At 49.1% G+C, this 23160-nt stretch overlaps 1 protein-coding gene across 1 annotated transcript in view; it reads left to right on the top strand.

The window, feature by feature from the left end:
• VWA2 (von Willebrand factor A domain containing 2) overlaps positions 1-23160 on the top strand; it is a 38671-nt gene that overhangs the window by 6787 nt on the left and 8724 nt on the right. The window contains exons 2-8 of the mRNA XM_090278641.1: positions 497-560; positions 4341-4415; positions 6065-6198; positions 11907-12016; positions 17563-17757; positions 19233-19366; positions 19971-20103. Of these exons, the coding sequence (XP_090134767.1) occupies positions 509-560; positions 4341-4415; positions 6065-6198; positions 11907-12016; positions 17563-17757; positions 19233-19366; positions 19971-20103 (833 nt within the window). The 5' untranslated portion in view covers positions 497-508. The remainder of the gene's footprint in view (positions 1-496; positions 561-4340; positions 4416-6064; positions 6199-11906; positions 12017-17562; positions 17758-19232; positions 19367-19970; positions 20104-23160) is intronic.

Below are 23160 nucleotides of genomic sequence, written 5' to 3' on the forward strand. Positions count from 1 at the left end.
TGAAATTTACCCATACTATAAGCATGATTAGGCAATAAAGAAAAAAAAAAAACTTTACAAATTTGTTTCTTCAGCCACATCACTGTTTATAAATAATTTAGAAAATATAAGCTTGGTGACTTTGCTAGGTTTGATGAAACAAAGATATTGAAATCAAATCTTCAGGCCAGGACTCTGTCTCTTAATTCTAATGTGGACACAGGGCTTGCTCCTTGCCCAGGGTCTGCAAAGGAGCTGGGGTCGGGGATGGGGTTTGGGGAGCGGGTGTCTTGGGAAGACGTTAGATTGTCCTTTAAAATCACAGTCATGGGAGTCAAGTCTCCTGTGGCTTTTAAAAATTTGGGTCTCCTCCAGGCTACTGTAGTTCCTATGGCGAGGAGGGGACTCTAGGGCCATATTGGGTACCTTCAGGGGAGGCCGAGCAGTTGTCAGCTTGTTTGCATGCGTGACTTGGGGAGCTCACAGAGATCATTGCTGTTGCTTTGTTTCTTCCTAGAGTCGCATCAACATGCCCTCTGTCCTGTTGCTGGAAGCCATCTCCATTTTCCTGTTTGCGGGAGGTGAGCTTTTGTGCTGGGGGGTGGGGAGGTGTAAGGTGTTAAGGGGTTTGGTTTGTCTCACATCCTGTCAATCTTAACGTCTAAAGGTCCCTTGAATGCACCTGAGTCTGCCCACCTCATGGCCACCTGCGGGTCTGAGCCCCAGCCTCGCATGCTGGGACCTCTGCAGCAGCCCCCTGCCTGGTCCACCCTGGGTTTCCTCCAGCCCGTTCTCCACACAGCAACCATTTCAGGATGCAAATCAGATCCTGTCTGGACCCCTCTCCACTTCCACCCTCTGTCTGAAACTTTTAAGTCATGTGTGTCCCATTGCTCTTAGAGGCCCTGCCTGCTCTGACCCCACAGCCACCTTTGGTCCTCTCTGAGGCCCCCTCCGCACCCTTTGTGCTGCCATCCACACCCCTTCCTGCCCAGCACCCTGTCTCCCTCCTGCCCTAGCAACTCCCAGTTACGGTGGCCCCTCTCCCTGGATCGCTGCCTTACCCCAGCACGGCTGCCCTGGTGAACTCCTACTCATCCTTCAGAACCCAGCACATTTGCCCCTGGGCCCCAGATTGGGTCAGATGTCCCTGTTAAAACCTCCTATAGCCTTGGGCCACCGGCTATATAGCACTTAACACAGATATGACTTTATTTTTGTGTGGTCCAAGGGAACGAGACCATGTATTCTTTATTCGCTACTGTGTAATCTCAGCACCTAGCACTGGGCTTGGCATGCGCTTGGTGCTCAAGAAGTGGATCTTCCCACTTGGTCCTTCCCAAATTCTGGCCTCCATGAAGCCTGAGCTGGTAGAAAGGAATGGGCGTGTTTTGCGATTGTTGTGGACTGGGTGGCCAGCCCTCCGAGTCCAGCTCGGGAGCCTCCTGCTGTCTCTGAGCTTCTCTGGTGCGGCTCCTCCCTGGTCTGGGTTTCTGTGAGTAGGTAGGTGTATTTTCTCTGCTGAGTTGGCTGCTGTCACCATTTGCCTGTTCCACGGAGCCTGGGGGAGATAAGAGAGGCTGGAAGAAGAGGGGTGGTTGCTCAGCTTACCTGTTTCCCCCCACCCCCCTCGAAATCATGCAGGTGGACAGTGACTTCATGGTCAGGACATTGGGGAGAGATATGACATGCTTGGCTACAGGGCCTGAATGTAGTCCCTAGTCAAGTCCTGCTCCCACTCATCACAGAACTTCTCCTTTTGTGGCCCTGTCCATGGTACAGAGCACTGGATCTGACCATCCTGAGTTGTGCAGATGAGGCAGGGGAGGCCCAGAGAGGCTGTGTGACTGGCCTGGTGTTGCAGAGCTGTCGACAGTAGAGCTGAAAGGAAAACCCAAGTCTCCTGATTTCCAGGCTGGTACCACCACTCTGGTCTCCTGTGGGGAAGACAAGAAGGTACAGGAATTCTCTCTCTAAACCTTGGCTGCAGTGAAAGGCTTCCAGTAGATCAGTGATTCTCCTTAGCACCATCCCCATCCCCCACCCCTGCCCCAGGAGATTCTAGTTCTGGGGCCCAGGCAGGAGGTCTTCAGAGGCTGGGCTGCCCTGTTAGGAGAGGAAGCAGCAATCATCCATTCACCAGCTCCCTCTTCCAGGGCATCCTCTGCAGAGTCCTGAGGTTATTTCACAGGGGAGCAATGGAAGCATCACCCAGGCAGCAGGAGGGCTCCCCTGAAGCCTGACACCTGCTATAGCAGCTGGGTGCACAGCACAGAGGCACATTAGCTGAGTGACATCTTTAGTAAGTCGTCTCTGGTCACAGAGCTCCTCTCTCTTCCATCTGGGGAGACAACTGGCCTGTCTCCAGCTGGAGGATTGGCTGGTAAGAGGTTTAAAAAGGAGCAGTGTTTTCTTTTAGGGCCTTAGGGATTCCTCAGCTCCTGGGCCCTTTGCCAGTAATTCATGGACTCGTTCAGGAAACCTTGGTGCCCGTCTGCTGTGTGCAGAGCTGGGTGCGGCTCTGTGGAGGACCGGCAAGGAGATGTTCCTGCCCAGGGAACTTGTGGGGGAGCAGGGCCCACGGAAATATCACCCCATTATGGGTGGGATATAACGCCCAAAAGTTGGCGAGATTTTAACGTCTGAATGCCATGGAGCAGAAAGCCTCTTTGCTGGAATAACAACTTGCTAAATTATTGAGTGATTTTTATGTTCTTTTTTGGGGGGTGGGGGTGGGATGTGTTGTTCTGTCTCTGTGTGAACGTCTACCATTTTCATTTTTTTATGGAAGTGCATGATTTTTGTTCCTTTCGGTCTACTGTGTGTATTTATAGCTTCTGTCTTATTCCTGCCTCTGGCGGCAGAACAGCAGTGATGATTACACACTATCTTGCACCTCATGAAAGATATTTGCCTGACAACTTTTGCCTGATAACTTTTGACTGTGGAACCAATTGCTGAGTCAGCATATTGGCCCAGAACCATCTTCTCCATGAGTAGAGATTGAGGGGAGGGCATATCTGGTGAGTAGAAACTGCTCAAAGATTATGGTGGGGAGGTGGATGGGGGTTGACTAGGAACCAGTTTAGTTTGCACTGGGGAGTAGGGAAAGGAGAAGAACCCAGGGGGCGCCACCAACGAGGGGCATCCCCCCAGAACCGGACATCATCTTTTGGTGTCTCCCTCCTGATTACTTGCCTGGCAGTTGCAAATCCCCATGAGCCCAGCTTCTCTGCACGGTATAGTTGCCCCCCTCCACCCTGGTCCCTGGCTTCCTCTCCTTTGCCTCCTTCCCCAGCAGCACCCCATGCTCATGGTTGGTCCTCTGCCCCCTCTTTGGCCCAGTCTGCTCTTGGGTTCTGCCCACCCCGGCTTTGCTTCCTCTGTGCTTACCCACCGGATATGGCTATGTACAGAGCACTCTGCCACTAGACATGACTGGCTGCAGTTGACTTTTCAGATGACCTCTCCAAGTGTCACCCTCATGGCCCTCAGGGTTAATTGTATTGTTATTGATGGCTCTCCTAGGCCATTTTGCAGGTTTACTGGGTATCATGTGAAAGAATGATATAAAAGAATGAAAACCATACCCACGAATTTCCTACCCCCAAACTCACTAGCCCTTGTTCATGTTCATGGCATTGAACGAGTATGTCAGCATTTACTCATAGTCCTTCCTGTCTCTTTGGACATCGGTTGCCGCCGGCAGGCCCCTGTCACGACAACGTTGCAGGCAGTGTCTCCACGCACACTTTCCGGCTCTAAAATCATTCCTTTGGATCAGTTCCCAGGTGTGATCCCACAGGGTCAAAGCGTGGTTTTTACGCTACTTAATGTAGTTGGCTAAATTATTTTCCAGAAGGGTTGTACCAATTTACGGTGCCACCACTCGCCATTCTTCCTGAATTAAACTTTCCCCAGTTACCTTTAAATTCAGAAATTTCACTTTAAAAATGGTATCTTATTGTTAGAGTTCAAGCAGTCTCTCCTTGTGCTTTTCTGTGAACCATCTTTCTCCTGAGTTACCTGTTCACATCCAAGGTTAATTTCTCTGGCATTCAGCGGAGAACCCAGTTATGATACCCAACCAGGGGCAAAATCTGTTCGGCTCCTGATAGCCCTTCTGTGTATAATTTTTAATTTTTCTCTTCAATTTCAAATACAAAAATACCTCATAGGAAAGGCATAATTGGAGGGTTCCTTTATGCTATGCATCTAGGAATATTTGAGATACAATGTCATTAGACTGCTCCACGTTCCTGCTTTCTTTCTTAGCACTCGTGCGCTCTGGTGGCGCAGCGTAGAGACTGCGGCTCCCCCGTCTCTGCTCGTAATGACCGCTTCTGGTTCTTCTCTCCTAGCACCCCGGTCCCTCCCCCTTCAGGAAGTCCACGTCAGCAGGGAGACCACTGGGAAGATCTCAGCCGCCAGCAAACGTAAGCCCGTGTTGTTTTACTCAACTCTAAACGCCCACTTCAGCCTCTTCGTGACGGACGCTCGGGAAATCATGTTACTCCGGACAGGTTTCACCCCACTCCCGTCCTCCTTTCACGCTGTGGCCGGTGTCATCCTCCCAACCCCGGGCCGACCACGACCCTCTCTTGAGTAACATACCCCTGGTAAATCCCGGTGGCCAAATTTATTTTTAAAACTTATTCTTTTTTTTTTATTTTTCAATTACAGTTTACTTTAAATATTATTTTGCTTTGGTTTCAGGTGTATGGCATAGTGGTTAGACAATCGATCATTTACTTTACCCAGTGATCCCCCTGATATTTCAAGTATGCACCTGGCACCGTACATAGTGATTACAGTGTTGTTGACTGTATCCCCTGTGCTGTGCTTTATTACATCCCGTGACTGTTCTGTAACTACCAGTCTATGCTTCTCAATTCCTTTGTGTTTTCCACCCAGCACCCCTACCGCTTCTCCCCTCTGGCAACTGTGTCTGCGGGTCTGTTTCTGTTTCGTTTGTTCGTTTATTTTATTCTTAGATTCTACATATAAGTGAAATCGCATGGTACTTGTCTTTCCCTGGCTGACTGGTTCCTTGGCTCATGCTTTGAGGTCTTCTGTTGGGGACCACTGTCCAGCCAAGCGGCCTCGTCTGCCGCCGTATTCCTCCCCCTCCCGTCCTGCTCAGCTGCCCCTTCCCAGGGCCCCTGCACAACCCTTCCTTCCCTCTCCGGTGAGACTGGCTTCATGTGCTGCCTTCCGGGTGGCACCACGTCCCCGGTGCTTCTCTGATGTCCGCTGGCTTACGTCTTCGTGGTGACGCGAGGTTTGAACTCTGGGGCCACACAGCCTGGGCTGGAGTCGTGGCTCCACCGCTTCCCAGGACTCGGTCCTTAGGAATGTTACTGCGTGCCCTTCCTTCCTCATCTCTCCAGGGGGAATAGGCCTCCTCAGTCAATGTTGGGGTGCGGGTGCGGGCCTGGGGAGCTGACAGCTGAACAATACAGGGCTTCTTCGTGAGGTGATGGGAAGTGTTCTCCGACTGGCTGAGAGCATGATGGGATGCATCTGTGAATATACTAAAAACCATTGAGCTATGTACTTTAATTGGGTGAATTATAGGATGTGTGAATGCTATCTCAATAAAACTATTAAAAATTTTTCTTGAAAAAGTAATCTAAGGGTGAAGCTATTTAATGCATATAAAGCGTTTAAAGCAGCAGCCGGCACACGGGAAAGATGCATTTATGCTGGCTGTTACTAACTAAACTCCTGGGTACAGTGTGGCCTCTTGTAGCAGGGGCCTTGGCTGTGTCCCAGGCTAGATTGTGGCCCTCGAGGGCTGGGACCAGGGCTCTTCGGGATCTCTTCCTGGCCCGGCAGGCCCTCCTCCTGTGATACCGCTCAGTTGGTGGTGTTGACTTAGAGTCTACCATTACCATAGACTTCCACATAAAGGCCTCTGGCGTGGACCTTTCCCAGTGTTACTTCCTTCACTGCCCTAAGAGGAGGAGCAGCAGGTGACCTACCACAGGGTCGTTCCTGCCTCCTCTTTGCTTTGGAAGTGAGACCCTCTTAGGACCAGACTGCAAGGAAGCTGGTTGTCAGCCATCTGTCCCCTCTCCCCTAGTTATGTGGTGTTCCGCTGCGGTGGACGTCCTGTTTCTGATTGATGGCTCCCACAGCATCGGGAAAGGGAGCTTTGAAAGGGCCAAGCACTTTGCCGTCACGGTCTGTGACGCTCTGGACATCAGCCCAGACAGGGTGAGTACAAGTCTTTCAGTGTTTCTATTTAGGGTCTCTTTGGTGGCAAGTAATAGAAATACAGTTTTAAGCAGAGGAGGGCATTGACTGGCTTGTGGAAGTGGGGAAACCAGGCACGGTGGAATCCGAGGGCTCAATCTCTTTTTCTTCTTCTCTCAGTTTTGATTTCCGCAGCTGGCTTCCTTCCCAGGCAGGTTTCCCGCATGCAGCAAAGTTGCCCTGCAGTGTCCTTCAAGCTAGTGACACCAGCAAAAAGAAAGTGGCCTTCCTTCCCTGTGTCTGGCAGAAGTCCCAGGGAGGGCTCTGATTGGGCAGGTATAGGTCACATGATGATTCCTTACCTAATCACAGTAGTTCAGAGGAAGAGATTGTTTGGCCAGTCCCGAGGCAGTCCTCACATTCACAGGGTGATCGTGAACAGGGGGGTTTGGTTTCTCACTAGAAGGATGTGTCTGCACAGCAGTGGGAGAGGGAGTGTTACTACCTCCTAAGACTAGAATCTTGGTATGAAGCACAACTTCTACCCTGTGTTCACTTGAAAGGCACTGCTCCTACCCGAGTGACTGCAGCCAGTCTGTTTATTTCTTGTTCTTCGTGGCTCCAGAGAGTCGGTTTTAAGTATCAGCAGAGGGTGCTAGCGGTGGCTCTTGTGGCTCAAAGAAGGACCATTTGGGAATGACTCAATAGAAAAATGGGTGATGAACATATACAGACAACTACCTGCAAAACAAAACACACACTGCCCTTGGACATATTAGAAGATGCCCAATGACCTCACTCAGTGTAGTAGCAAATCTCCAGCCGGTACACCGCTTTCCACTTAACTGGATTAGCAGACGCCAAAGTTGGGTGACATGCTCTGTTGGCAAGTCAACAAGAAACTCTGTTCTCACCCACTGCTGGTGGGAGTGTGCAGCCTCTCTGCGGGGGAGTCCCACAGTACCCATCACCCAGCAATTGATTCTAAATAGTCTCCCACAGATAGTTTTCCAAGATGACATTCCTGGGTTAACTCTAGGAACACCACTAGGATTTAGGGGCAAAATGGTCTTTTTTCTTTTTTCTTTTTTAAAGTATATTTTATTGATTATGCTATTACAGTTGTCCCAATTTCCCCCCCTCCACCCAGTACCCCCTTCTCTCCAGCAATCCCCCCATTAGTTCCTTTCCATGGGTCATGCATGTAAGTTCTTTGGCTTCTCCCTTTCCTATACTATTCTTTACGCCCCTCTGTCTATTTTGTACCTCTCAATTATGCTTCTTAATCCCTGCACCATTTCCCCATTTCTCCCCCTTCCCCCTCCCAGCCGATAACCCTCCAAATGATTTCCATACTTAATGCTGTTCTTGTTCTGGTTGTTTGCTTAGTTTGTTTTTGTTTTTTTAGATTCAATTGTTGGTAGTTGTGAATTTGTTATCATTTAAATGTTCACAGTTTTAATCTTCTTTTTCTGAAATAAGTCCCTTTAACATTTCATGTAACAATGGCCTGGTGATGACGAACTCCTTTAGCTTTACCTTGTCAGGGCTAGAATGACTTTTATAACTACACAGAATTCTGTGTCATGAAGTTACAGAGAAAACATAAAAATGGCCTTTTATGAGGACCAAATTTTCTTCAGAATGGCACGTCCTTTGGGGAGAGCGAGCACATCACCCTGGACGACAGGCAGTCTTGCACAGCTATTTGAAGACACTATCAGAGCAGCACAGAAGTCCCAACTGTGAAGTCAACCCATCACAGACCCTAAAAAGGGCCACGTCGAAAGACTGTTCAGTCTCCATCCTCTTTCATACCGGACTGTGCTTTTAAAAGGAAAAGATCCCATGTAAAATTTTACTACTTATTCATGGATGAAGAGCCATAAAGATCCAACACTGTTGACCTTGGTTGGCATGATGGGGTATGTCCTGAAGTGGGTGGCTGAGGGATCCCAGTGGATGGCAGGTTGGGAGAGAAGAACTGTATGGATTATTAGAGAATGTTTACAGATAAAGAAATGGGCTCAGAGCAGTTAAGTGACTGCCTAGGGTCACACAGCAATCTTGGAAGTGAGCTCAGTGTGGAGGAACTGGGGCTCTTGACTGTCAGCTCAGGGTTTGTTTCATTAGGTCATTTGTCCCTACCCATTGGGCTGTGATGATGTGATGAGACTCAGACTTCACACCCTGCTGTCATATAGGAAGGGGCCCACATGGCATCGTGTGTGTGTGTCTAAGTGAGGAGTGCTGATGGAACTCAGAATCCTCAAAGAGAGACTAAAAAAAACTGTGACAAGAAAACTTCATGGCTGGTGCTGTTGGGAGAAGCGCTCCCCAACCCACAGGGCCCCAGAGTTCAGGAAATTTGATCTCAGTGTTGCCACACCTAGAAAGCAGCATCCTTAGGTCAACGTTTGCAAACCACACAATGCCCACAACAAGGATGCAACAGTGAGAGGCCTGGAAATGTCCATACATGAGGGAGCCTGATTATCATTTTTTTAGATGAAATTAGTTACAGAGTGGCTCCATTTTCTTAAGAGGGCAGAAGCTGGGTGTGTAAGGAGAGATAGGTGGGCTTGGCCCAAGAAAAACTTTCTCACAGCAAGACTTATTGAGCACAGGAGTCAGGTGTCTCTTTCAGGGAGTGAGTAAGCCCCTGACCTGCCTGGGGCTCCGTCACACCTGCTGGGACTCTAGCTAAGGCTTTTTTTTGCATCAGGGTGATTTCAGATGGTTCCACCTGATTTGTGGCTTCAGGTTTTATGTTCTGGAGGCTGCATTTTTTTTTTTTTTTTTTTGGTCTTCTTGTTATCTCCATGAACAAGAGATTTTACTTTCTATAACATTCCTTTTCAGGAAGAAAATTTTAAGTAGCTATAAATGAAGGCTTTTATGGATGCTTTGTTGTGGAGGTGGATTTAAGGTGTTTGAGGTCTTCCTCTCAACACTTAAAAAGCTGAGAAGTTAAAACAAAGAAAAGAAAAGCAAGCTGAGAAGTTCACTTCCTAGCTGTGATACAATGAATGATTACAGCAGAGCCATCACAGTCCAGTGAGAAGTCTGGGCGGGCTCGCTTCTCAGCATACAGCAAACTGAACATGAAAGACAACTCTTTGGCTCCCAAACCACCAATTAAATTAAATGCCTTAACTACTGACTCAAACTGTTTGTATTTTGTTTTGTTTTGAAGTTGTATCCTTCCTGGTAATTCAAGTAAATACACCCAGCTGTTGGTCTCAAGGGAGGTTTTTTTAAAATTTTTTTAACCTAATTTATTTGCATGGTTCAATAAGAAGACAGCTAGTGAAAAGTATCCCTTCTCCCCACACACTTTCCAGTTGCTCAACCCCCTACCTGCCTTCTTGAGCATTCTTGTAGAATCGCTTCATGCAAATACAAGCGATACGAGTATGTATCCTCATTTCCCCCCTTTTTATACAGAGTACTAGGTGGTACACACTGTTCTGTTCCTCATCTTATTCTCTTCATATTGTCTTAGAAGTCTTTCTGTATCTAGGTAATACAGCTGTTTACATAGGTATATATTTTATAGCTGATTATTGTTTCAGTGTAAGGATTTACCAACATTTAATTAACCGATCCCTACTGATGGACATTTGCTCTTACAAATATGCTGTGTGTGAGCTTGTAAGTATGTCATTTCACACACGTGGAAGTATATCTGTAGGATAAATTCCCAAGAGTGTTATGCATTTGTAATTTTCAGTAAATGTTGACAAATTGCTCCCCTGGATGCTGTAACAGTTATGTTCTCACCGTGGAAGTCCAAGAACGCTGGTTACCCCCTGCAAGCATTGCATCTGGCTTATTGCTCCATCTCCGTGTGGTGCCCTCAAACATCTGTTTGGGTATTAAAGAGCCATTTGTATTTCCTGGTGTGCTCTCTGTTCATATTCTTTGCCCATTTTTTTGTTGGATTGTTGCTCTTTTACATATCAGTTCTTAGACACTATATATTGCAGAAACTAACCCCCTGTCTCAGGCATGAGTTCCAAATAATATTTCCATTTTGTCTTTGTGTTTGGTTGGATCATGGTATGGGTTGTCCTGCAGAAGTTTTCTTTGTGTAGTTGATTTATCATCTTTCCTTTATAACATCTGGATTTTTAGTCATAGTAAGGTCTTTTCCACTCTGAGGTTTTAAAGGAATGCTCCCAAGTTTTCTTCTAGGACTTTTATGGTTATATTTTTGAATCCATTGGCAATTTAGCCTTTATTCTTTTTCAGGTTTACCCCGTTGTCCCCAAATCACTTAGTAATTAGACCATGTTTTCTTGCACTGGTTTGAGATGCCCCCTAAGTTCAAGGGAGATTTCAAAAGCGTACTTCTCAGATGCTTTTTTGTGAGTGTCTCCCCTGCTCTGCTTTCCAGTGCCCATCTCCCCCACAAGCCCACCCAAGGTTTCCTCCTACTTAGGATGCCCAATGGCGGCTCCTCAGAACTTCCTGGGAGGAAAGGCCAGCGGGCTGTGCTCACTGGGAGCGGATGCCGCCCACCTGGCGCGGCGAGGGCTTTGATCCTCTCCCAGGCACCAGGCCTGTTGGGGCATCGGCATCAGTGGTGAAGGAATCCAAGTAGCGAGCAAACGGCAGCATCGTTGCTTAAGTATGAATCACTTGGCTCATTTGCAGTCTTGGCCGGAATCAGAGATAGTTATGAGACTCGTAATTGAGAAAGTAGTTTCTCCAGTGGTGTCAAAGAGCCAGTGATTAGGTTCAGGGATTGGACCCTCAAGAGTAAACCTAAATGTTTATAGCCTTTGCTGTTTGAGACATGCTAGTGATTTAAGGGTCCAGCTGTTACCCAGTTTACCTTCTCCACTCGTGCAAGGGGTTGGGTTTTCTCATGTGACCTACTCAATTAGGATGCAAAATCTGTTCGGAATTACCAATGGCTCTCACTCTGTCCCCTGCAGGGGAACTTCAGCTCCATTATTGTCTGTCTCAGGTGAGGGTGCCGATTGTCCCCTAGTCTGACCCTGGTCTGGAGAGCTGGCCTTTCCCTAGCATGGCAGGAGCAGGCTTGGAAGGGCTGACCCCCTTCGCAGCCAAGGACGGGTGTGTGGTGGCTGCGGTTCGTGATGAGCCCGCAGGGGTGGTGGCTATGGATAGCTTCTGTGACACCCCTGGTCGGGTCAGTGAGCACCTTGCTGAAGGCCCGTGCTGGTGGCTGAGAAGGCAAGCAGTAGAGCTGAGCTTTGTGAAGATCACAGGCACAAAGTCCTATGGCCTGGCTCCCTCTCTTCCTCTTTCTGGGCCAGAGCTGTATCTTCTCTACATCTTAGTTTCTCCCACAGTAAGTCATGTGGGTATGAATAGTGCCTCCGTGGGTGAAATGAAATCATGTGAGATCACTTAAAACAGTTTCTGCACCTGGCAGGCACATACTGAGTGTGAGCGGGGCCTCGCCTTAAAGACCCTCACAGCTCAACTGAGGGAAATGCCAGAATCCACATTCAGAAGACTGAACTGGTGGTTATCAGTGCAGAACACAGGCAGGTCTGACTGGTTCCTTCCAGATTCTTCTCCTGATCTTTGGAACCTTTCCTCAGGGAGAGCAGAGAGAGCTCTGGCATTGGAATTTGTTGAGTGGGCGGGGGAGGCAGGGTTGTTAACCTTTCTGGTCCCATCTTCAAGCCTCTTCGGAATGTCTGTGACTTGACCCTGCTCTCAACCCCTGAACCCTCTGTCTCCTCCTACAGGTCAGGGTGGGAGCAGTTCAGTTCAGTTCCATTCCGTGGCTGGAATTCCCCTTGGACTCCTTATCAACCCAGCAGGAAGTGAAGACAGAGCTCAAGAGGATGGTTTTCAAGTATGTATGCTCAGATGCTGCCCTGGTTAGGATGCACCTAGCTGCTCTTCAACTCGCTCTTGAAGGGTTTGGCCCAGGCTCTTGGCCTCCCAGAGGGGAGTCGGGTGTGCAGAACACCAGCTGTGCTCAGTGGGCAATGAGAATTCCCTTCTCATAAAGTTCACTTACTTAATGTGTACAAGTCACTGGTTCTGAGTGTATTTTCAGAGTTATGCAACTATTACCATAATCTAATTTTAGAATATTTTTGTCATTCCCCCAAAAGAAATCTTATAAAGAGACATTTCTAACAAGAAGATATATAAATGGCCAATAAGCACATGAAAAGATAGGCAACATCATTAGTCATTAAGGAAACGCAAATCAAAACCATAATGAAATACCACTTTATACTCACTGGGAAGGCTAACATAAAAGACAGAGAGTAACAAGTGTTGACAGGGATGTAGAACTCTCATACACGGTTGGTGGGATTATAAATGGTGCAGCCACATTGAAAAACAGTTTGGCAGTTTCTCAAAATGTGAAACAGAGTTATCACATGACCCTGCAACTCCACTTCAGGAAAATCAAAAAAATATGCCCACGCAAAACTGTATACCCTAATGTTCAAAGCACGTTATTTATATAGCCAAAACATGGGAATAACACAGAAGTGTAACGGGTAAGCAAAATGTGGTGTATTCATCCAAATGAATATTATTCAGTGTGACAGGAGTCACGCTGCTGGTCCAATAGACCCCATGCAGCTGTCCTTTCCCACCTCTCCCTACCCACCCACCCTCCACTCCCTAAACAGTTGGTCCAGCCTCTTCCCAGCTGGGGTGAAAGTCGTAACTAAGGGCTGGAGAGTCTTCTTCGTGACATATGAAATACAGCCACATTAGGAATGTGCCAGATGAGGACACCGGAGGTGGAGAATGGAGCCTCTGCGTGGCTGAATGAGGTCAGCTTTGTTTGGGGGGATGTGTACGGTTAGCACTGTGTATCCTGGGATAACTGTAAGAAACAACAAACGGGACAAGGCAGCAGTAACTAACATGCTGGCCACATTGCAGGGTCGCTGAGGACACTAAACATGAAGACACTATTATTCATCAGAACAGAAGAATGTTGGCCGAATGGGAATGATGATTTCTCCAGGGCGCTTTTCCCTTTTTCTACAGTGAAATTTTAAATGCTGGACTGATCAGAACAGGTTTACCTAAAACCCAGAATGCTTGCCTTTCTTAAACCAAGGTGATTCCCTGGAAGTGTGTTTTGAGATGGCTAAGAAACCACCCTGACAATCCCCTTATTGCTACCTTGCAATAGGAACTTTAAAAAACATTACAACCAAGCCTTTCAATACCACACCCTGTGAAGACATGAAATCAGATAAAACATGGCCAGCAATCAGCTCAGAGCACCCAGAACTCCTGGCCAGCTGGTTGGGCAAGCTCACTCCATCATTTCATTGACCTCCCAGTAACGCAACTCTGAGTTATGTCATTGAATTTTTTGGGACCCCATCTGCAGCATTATCAGAATTTTATTATATTTAGATAGCTCTACAGAAATAGCATTCACCACTTTACCTTAGCACAAAGCCTTTTAGAGCCTTCTCTAGCCAATCTCAGATTGCATTAACATTTAAATGTAGCTTTTAGAATAGTTATAATTACAAAGCACTTTGCTCTTTTTATAACTGAATATTATTTAGTGTGTATTTTTGCCTAAAGCAGCATTTGTCATGTTCATCCTGTTTAATAGTTGTATAACCCAGTCAATTGAACTATCACAATGTATTAAATCATTCTAAAAGGACAAACTTGGGTTGATTCCAGGATTTTTTGTCAATTGCTTAAAAAAAAAGGCTATAGTCAACATGTCTATACCCATAGTGAGTTTTCTCATGAAATATTTTTCAAAGTCTATTCCACAGACTGCCTGCATCAGGATAAGTGGGAGAGGAAAGACTGGTTTTAAAAAATGTAGATTCTCAGGCTCAGTCAAATACCTACCAATTTGGACTCTCCAAGGATAGGATCTAAGAATCTACGTTATTAAGTCTCCTGAGGGATCTTTATACTCACTGGGGTTTGAGACTAACTCAGAAGACAAACTTCTTGGAATTAGGCTGCTAGCTGGTTCATTAGGATAATTAACACTGATGGAGTGTGCTCATTAGGTACAAGCAAGTGTGGGGCACATCATTAATTCTCAAATGATACTTTTACTTTCCCTACTTTAATAGGGATGGAAACTGAGTCCCAGGTAAGTAACTTCTCTAAAGTCACCTGGCTAATACATCACAGGACTAAGATTTGAGCCCCACTCACTCTGAGCCTGTGTTCTTATTCACTTGACTACAATGACAGCCAAACGTTAGCTTCTAGGTGCCACTCAAAAAAAAAAAAAAAAAAAAAAAAAAACAAGGCCCACACTTTGCCATCATAACTCCGCCAGACAGGAGTCGAGCTGTGAACCTTCACTTTCAATCTAGTTTAGTCTCATGAGAGAAATTAGAAAAATCTTGGTGAGACTCCAGCCTTTGACGGCTCTGACTGGAGTCAGACTAGGCTCAGAGCAGACATGGAGATAGAGGTGCTCCACAGAGTAAGGCAAAGTAGAGGCAGCGGGGTTTCTTCCCGTTTCCCAGAGCTCAAAGCCACTAGGAGCCTCACCTGACCCTGGTCGGAAGCCAGGATGTTCCAATGGGAAAGGCCAGCGAGGGCACAGAGGTGGAGAGGGTACGTGGCCCAGACACTCGTGTGCTGAGTAGTATGAAAGGTGGACGCCTGACCACCCAGCGGAGTTGGGGGCCTGAACGCTCACGTCCTTGAAATTTAATTTCTCTAACTGCAGCCGGGAGGCTTACAGTGCACGCTGCCGGGGATGCGCATGGAGGCCCAGGGAGCTCCGTGGTCACGGGGCACCTTGGCTTTGGGTGACAAGAGCGTTTTATGACCATTTGGGTAGAACAGTATAGAGCAGGTGTCAGCAAACTGCTTCAGTTAAAAAACCATAGAGTAAATATTTCAAGCTTTGCAGGCCATGTGGTCTGTGCACAGACAGTCCATAAGTGATGGGTATGGCTGTTCCCCCAACCCAAAATGTTATGTACAAAAACTGGTAGAGGGCTGGATTTGGCCCACAAGGCTATAATTTGCCAATTTTGCACTCAGTATGACTGGGTTTAAACTCCAGTTCTGACCGCCACCAGCTGGGTGAGAGGCAGGTGACTTGACTGGAAGTACAATGTTATGGTTAAGAGCTTGGGTTCTGGAAATGGAGGCTCCATGGTTCAAGTCCTGCCTCCAGCCACTCACGGGCTACATGACCTTAGACAAGGCCCTTTCCTGGACTCCTGTGTCTCAGAGCTGTGATGAGAATCACACGAGCTAAGCACCTGGATATGCTCTTAACACGCTGGTGTCTGACATATGGTCAGTGCTCGGTAAATGTTAGCAGTTATTATTACTGTCCTTTCTCTGATCTGGGGTTTCTTCATCTATTAAATGAGGAGAAGAGTACGAGCACCTTTTATCGTAGTTATCAGGATTACATTCAGGACCAGGTAGGTGAAGTGTTTGGCATAAAGTAGTAGTGTAGGACTAATATTACCCTTTAGAAAAAGAAGACAGTCTCTCTTCCAGGAGACTAGAGGAAGACTCTCTGCAGACACAAGAACTTTGGGGAAGGCAGTAGTGCTCTTGGGAATCAAAATCCTCTTGGTATCTGATGTGCGGCCCAGCATGGTGTGAGAGGAGCCAGGGGTGTTCAGGATCTGGTGACTCTGATGTGTGCCATTGGTCCTTGGTCAGCTCATCATGTGCCAGCTCTGCTCACCCACGTCTTCACTTGTACCCCGTCCCCCGATCAGCTCGGCCTTCTCTTTCCCTTGTCCACGGACTCACTGAGACCCTTCCCCTTTCCCCTCTGAAACCTGTTCCCTGGGAGTTCCTCCCCACAATGAACCCCTTCCCACAACACTTATTTTTGTCCTCCCGTTGATATTTGTTATTTGCCTGTAGATCCTATTTATTCAACTAGACAGACAGTTCTTGAGGCGTGAGATCATATACTGCTTCCTGGTCTCCCTCTCCCTACCTCCCATCTAGTGGGTCCGCAGTAAATACGAGTGGGTTGAAAACAGGAAGCAGCTTTTTAATTGGCACAGATCCTGATCTGAAGTAGACTAGGAGTCTTAGTTCTAGGGGTTGTCCACTGTGGTTGACATGCAGTAACTTCGTGGAGCTCCATGAAGAGAATTGCCCTTGAAGAGCTCACAGGCAACAGAAGGCAATAAAAATGAAGACTTCTAGGCCTGGCCCACGCATCCTTCCCAGGCACGGGCTTCCCGACTCTTTCCTCACCTCTGTGCAGAATGGAGAGGACTTGGGGGACTGAGAGGAAGGTGGGACCACAGAATGAAAGGAGCCTACACCCTGGAGTAGCTGCTTGGCTGACAGCAGACCTAGACAGGGGCCCGGGCAGGAAGACCCATGATGACTTGCGTGAGAAATCAACACTTCTAGTGTTAAATGTATATATACATTTATATGTGGATATACATACGCAAACACACACACAGACAATGCCTGTGTCTTGTGCCCGTTGGATATGTTCATGTTAGAAGAGTGGTCACAGGCTCCTCAATGAGGACTGGATTAAAGGCAGGTGCTGCCTTAATTTATACTCAGACTGTAATGAACATAAACTTGCTCCGCAGCCACCTGTCTGTAGTTTGTGATTCATCAGCATTTCAGAATGGTGATCTGACGTGTTTTCTCTGTGTGTAGAGTTTGTAATCACTCATGTTTGGATGTGTTACCATCCTCTGAGAGTTGGCCTGAAATCCACTGTTGTGAGTCATTCTTTTCTGCCCCATTGACACTGAGAGCCAGCAGGCCTCCCTCCGAGGACTTGCACGAGTCTCCTCCTATCATGAGGTGTAGTACAGATTCTGCACTGGTTTTCCAAGCTTGCCGACAGTCCCTGTAACTGGGCTGTAAGGTTACAGAATCTTAGCATCACAGTGAGACGGGACCGTGGTAACCTGCCCTGATCTGGAAGCAGCCAAGCAGCTCAGCCTTCCACCACCTGACCCTGAACTTGGAAGTGGGCCAGACAGGACCCTGTCATTCATGCTCATGGATTCTTAATAAGCTCTCATCTGCTTTCTCGCCCCAAGGAGATGTTGAGTCCCAACAAGAAGGGAATGATCCAGGGGTGAGGAGATGGGAGGGGGGTGTCAGACAGACGATGGCACTTGTCAGCCCTGGGCCGTCACTTGGGAAGATACAAAGAGTGACATTATTACCTGAACAACAGAGCTGTGCAGGGTGCCTCTTCAGATCACAGGAAAAGGTCATTTCCATTCATCATTGTTGTGGTTTAGAAGCTGAGAGAGTGCATCTCTCCTCGAGGAACTGTCACTTCGAGCCTCTGCCAAGGGGCCTTGGTTGTCACTAATGGAGAAACCATGGTTTCAGGCTGTGTTCCGACTTCACCTCTCTGGGTCACTAATTCTTACTTTGTTTTTTCCTCCTGGGTGAGCTCAGAGGAGGCCGCACAGAGACAGGCCTCGCTCTGAAATATTTTCTGCGCGAAGGGTTCCCTGGGAGCAGAAATGCCTCTGTGCCCCAGATCCTCATCATCATCACTGACGGGAGGTCCCAAGGGCACGTGGCACTGCCGGCCAGGCAGCTGCAGGAAAGAGGTGTCACTGTGTTTGCTGTGGGGGTCCGCTTTCCCAGGTAAGAGACTCAGTCACCCCGGGTCAGCACAGTGTGTGGGAGGGCCTGGGGACCGTGGCGCGGCTGAGAAACTTCACAGCCACGGGAGGGTCTGGGAGGCAGAAACACCATGCTGGTTCTTCCAGGATCCGTCTTGTCTCCACTTGTTATGTTATTGCTGGAGTACAGGGAGCTCCAAGTCTGAGCGTTTGTATTGTCTTTACTTTAGTCTAAACATTTGGTCTGAAGCGCCAGAACCTCGGCTTGAATTTATGTGGACAGAAATGGAAATTCATGGACGCATCTAAATGCACTGGGTGGGTCAGGGGTCAGGGGTCCTAGTCAAAGCTTGGTCCCCGTCGACCAGTGGTTCTCAAAGTGTGTTCTCTGGACCAGCGATTTTGCTGTCCCCTGGGACCTTGTCAGGAATGCACACACTGGGGCCCCGTCTCACGGAATCCAACACTCGGGGGTGAAGCGCTGCTTCTGTTTGTGGTTTCTCTGTCCTTCCATGGGCAGCATGAGGCGGCTGTGTGACTCTTCCCCCCTTTTGGCATTTCTTGAATCCCTTCCCTGGTGATTCTCCTCTCTGGCTGAGCATCTGTATTACCAGGAGGCTTGTAAGCAAGGCTGTTGCCGGGTGGGTTCAGGCAGAGCTGCCCCCTGGGGGTGGGGACATGAGCCCGGAGCTGAGAGCCGCATCTGCGTGCCAGGCCCTGTGCTCAGTCCTGGGAGGAATGTCTGGTTTATGTGGCTTCAGAGAGTAGGGACTTTTACATAAGTCAGTTTTAGACAGAAATGAAATTTTTGCCATACTGCCAAACCTTGGCCTATTTTGATGAATTTTTCATGGGCAGCATTCTAATTGCGTTACTGACTGCCCTGTCTTTTTAAAAAGAGGCTCCTCCACCTCATCTAACCTCTTCTTCATGTCCCGGTGTCCTCAGGCTGTCCGTCATTTCGTCCTGGGCACTGAATGGTGCCCTCTGCCTCTCCGAGTGTGCCGGCTCCTTCTGCTAGATGGCTTCCCATTGCTGGCCTTTGCGTCCTTACATCCACTGTTCCCAATTCTTCCGTAATTTTTTCTATCACTAGCTGTCCCCGTTCTTTTCTTGCCCAGAACCAGTTTCCTTCATTTCCTGTCTAGTTCAGTTTTTCACCCCCGCTATGGGTTACAAAACCAGACAATGACATCTGTTTACACCATTTGTGAAATGTGAGTGTGAGGCTGTCCTGTGGGGAGGTCCGTGGACTGTAGCGCATGCACTCATGCATTATGGCCCACAGCTCAGCATCCTTGGGGTCTTTCTGTGGTTCACTTCTGGCCTTCCCTGCACCCTGGATGCAAGCTGAGGTTGCAGCTGAGTGGCTTCTGGACCCATGGGGTGGTATTGTCACCCATGAGGAACCCAGGCTCAAGAAGATGGGAGGGCAGGAGGAAGGTGCGTTTGGACTGACAAGACGATGTCATCTGTCCCCTGGGGGGTGGAGCACAGGTGGGAGGAGCTGCACACGCTGGCCAGCGAGCCCAAGGAACAGCACGTGCTGATGGCCGAGCAGGTGGAGGATGCCACCAACGGCCTCTTTAGCACGCTCAGCAGCTCCGACATCTGCACCTTCGCCTCTCCAGGTAAGGCCTTCCAGCCTGAGAAGGCGTGGGCTTGCTCACATGGAGGTGGGGGTGTGGGATGGGGAGGGCTCCCCAAGCATGAGGCCACGACTCAGGAGCTGCTCCAGGGAGGGAGGGTGAGAGGAACGGGGTCCAGCAGCCTCGGCCCTGGGTTCTCTGCTGCCTTCTGCCTCCCTGGGTCAGGCCCTGCAGGTTTCTCAGCTGGAACCCTGCGCCTCTCTCTGTGGGGTAAAGGGGGATCCAGGGCTTGGGAGCATGTGAGGCCCCTGTGCCTGTCCCCTGCTTGGGAGGAAGAGCCAGACCAGCTCCTCTGCATGGGCACTTCAGCTTGGGGTGAGGTCTCTGCATTCATGGTCGTCTTTGTTGGGGTCCACACAGGAGCCAAGTGAAGCATGTTATAGGAAATGCACACATGAGGACGGGATGTAAAAGCTGTGCAGCGCAGGGCTGGTGCAGCGCAGATGCACAGAGACGGGCCACCCAGCAAGGAGCAGAGCAGAGTTCCTGCCCAGCATGTTGGGCTCAGGGCTGAGGGTGGTGGAAACACACTGGGGGAAGGAGGCGTAACCCTGTCTTCTCCCTCGGGTGTGTGCTGTGGACGCAGACTGCAAGGTCCAGCCTCACCCCTGTGAGCGCAAGACGCTGGAGACGGTCAGGGAGCTTGTCGGCAACGCCCTGTGCTGGAGAGGGTCGCGGGGGACCGATGGTGTGCTGGCTGCAGTCTGTCCCTTCTCCAGGTTTGTCCATGTGGTCTGGGGTCAGCCCAAGGGCATGGTCTGGGTGGGGATGGAGGTCCCCAAGGCTGAGTGCTCAGGAATGGCAGGGTTTGGAGGAGTCCCGGGAGGGAGCCAGCGACAGAGCTCCCTGGGTGTAGGGAGGGTGACAAGGCCACAGCCGTTCTGGAGGCTGGCAAATGAGCCAGAAGCTGGTCCCGCGGGGCAGTGCTCTGCACATGAGCAGGTTATCTGCTCATTGGTTCCTCAGCACCAGTTTTCACATTTATGGGGCTAAGCGAGGCAAAAGGCTTAAGATCTTGGATGAATTTCAGTGGGGAGGCCCTGGGGGTTGCTGGAATCTTCTGGACCAGAGATCAGGCATTATAGAGTACCTGCTGCCAGCCAGCAGCCTGTCGCTCACAAGTCCCTGTACTGTCCTTCGACACTTAATCGCGACCACCTCCAGAACAGTGCCTGGCCAGCAGTGGAGCACCAGCCTCTGGCCCTTTCTGAAGGGCCAGGGTGGCGTGTGAACCAGCTGCCTCTTGGCCTCTTTGCTTGGCCCCCCGTGAGATCAGATCATGTGCAGCAATGAGATGGGTCAGCCGAGAAGCCTGAGGCTGGGCTGGAGAGTGCAAAGGTCACCTTGGCAGAGAAGGACCATGCCCCACACATGGCTCTGAGGAAGGGGGGCCTCATGCCATGTCACAGGCCATAGAGGCTCTGCTCAGCTCCTGAGGTTTCCAGTGAAAGGAGGCACTTCTTTGTTCCCCAGTGAACACATTGCAGGTACTGCGCTGAGGCAGGCAGCATGCAGAGAGGAGTGGCACAGTCACTGCCCCCAAGGTGCTCCTGGGTGAGAGGGGCCATTGGACAAGCAGGCCAGTGATGATGCTGAGGTGTCCCAGCTGCCAGGACGGGGACTGTCCTCCCTGGGACATACAATGCACTGATACCGCAGGCTCCTACAAGGAGGCCTGCATAGAGGAAGGTCTTCATCAACTCCCTCATTCAAGAAATGCTCACCGGCCCTCCGGTGTTGCTGGCACTGTCCCAGGTCCCTGGGAATCAGCGTGAACAGCTCCGAAACATCTGCCCTCAGCTCACAAGCTGACGCTCCAGTGGCAGGAGGCAGCAGTAAATAAAATGAATACATAAAATAAACTAGGAGGTAGGGATAGGAAAGAACCCGGGATGGGCCTGGGTGGGGTGGGCCGGTGGTGGGGAGCAGGGTTGCAATTTTAAAGAGTGGGCAGGGAAGGCCTTGCATGTGTCATCTGAGTCCAGACTTGAGGGGCGGTTGGGGACGAGCCACATGCAGATCAGGCGAAATCCTGTGGCCAGTGTCTGCTCTAGGGATACAGGATCCCAGTGAGGGCCTGGGTGGGGAGCTGGCTGGGCTGGGACCTGTGGTTTTATGAGTAACACACATGGAGAGGGAGAAGATTTCTCTTGAATGAGCTGGCGCAGCTTGACAAACTCTTGGTTTCGGTGACTCTGTGAGTTTGTAATTGACTTGATTTGATGTCAAGTGGATGCTTTGCTCCAGGATAGACTCTGACCTAGGGGCGAGCCCATTAGCCTGCCCCTGCGGTGGGCGGCCAGGGTGGGATCTATAGGAAGAAGGCCTCTCTGGAAAACGTGAGAGAACTTCTTCCACAGCCCAAAGAAGAGAGTGTCTTCGGGTGAGGCTGTCCCTGGAGCTGCTGACAACCAAGAGGAGGGCTTTCTGCTCACGGATGAGGAACCCCTCCTGCTGAGGCCGGCCCATGACCCTGCTGACTCAGGCCCTGGGGGCTCAATGCAGGGGCTTTGGAGTCGGATGGTGGAATCTGGATCCCATCTCTGCTGTGTTTTCATAACTGCGGGACTTTGGGCGACCTAATTCAGCCCTCTGAGCCCATATCTGCACCTGGAAGATGGGGATAACTGTCTCTTCATGTAGTTTGGCTTTGAGGTAACCTCGGGGACACATAGAGCATAGAAGCCACCAGAGGAATGGTGGCCTTTGTGTTATCACAGAATGTTAGCACTCAACGGGACCTCAGACGTCATCAAGTCAAGTGGTTTGAAAATCTTGGGCTGCTCAGCCTCAGATGGACAGTTGTGCGGCAGAAAGATCACATTTGGGGTGAAGGGGTGGGGTTGTGGCACTGGGGAAGGACTGGCACTCTGGCCACTCAGTCTCTTTCCCTCCACTGAGTCTCTAAGAAATGCAATTGGAAACTACTGATAGAGTAGCATTATTAACAGTAGCCAAGAGATGGAAACAACCTAAGTGCCCATCTATAAATGTGTGGATCAAAAAACTGTGGTACATTTACTCAACAGAACACTATGCAGCAGAAAGAAGGAACTGCTACCTTTTGTGACAACGTGGATGGAACTGGAGAGAATTATGTTAAGTGAAATAAGCCAGGCAGCAAAAGATAAATACCATGTGATCTCACCTGTAAGAGGAACCTAATGAAAAAAACAAACAAATAAGCAAAATAGGACTAGAGGCAAAGAAACAAGGAACAGACTGACAGGGACCAGAGGGGAGTGGGCAGGAGGATTAGGGTGGAAAGAAGGGGAAGGAACTAGCCAAGGAACATGTATGAATGACCCATGGACATGAACAACAGGCTGGGGATTGACTGTGGGAGTTGGGGGGTGGGTGGAGCATTGGAGAGCAATGGGGGAAAGTTGGGACAACTATAATAGAACAATAATAAAATATTCAATAAAATGTCAAAAAGAAAAGAGAAAAGAAATACTACAGATAGAATTACTCTATAGAAGAAGGAAGGGAAGACCAGAGAAGGAAAGTAACTTGCCTGTGGGCACACAGCCAGATTTCAGCCTGATTGCTGGTGTTTCCCACCCCCCCCCCCCACCCCCGCCTCCAGGAATTAACTGGTGGAAAGCTGCTCTCCCCATTCAGACTTTTGAACACAGATATCTAACTTCTGACACGGCCAACTTACATTATCTTTTTTTTTTTTTTTTTAATTGTCTGTGGGTAGTTTGAAACACTCCCTGTTCTATGTGCAGATAAAAGCAAGGGTGGAATCAAGAAAAAAACAAGGATGTCTT

The sequence above is a fragment of the Furipterus horrens genome, unplaced genomic scaffold (genome assembly GCF_987537825.1).
Source record: "Furipterus horrens unplaced genomic scaffold, mFurHor1.1.pri manual_scaffold_5, whole genome shotgun sequence".
Lineage (NCBI taxonomy): Eukaryota > Metazoa > Chordata > Mammalia > Chiroptera > Furipteridae > Furipterus > Furipterus horrens.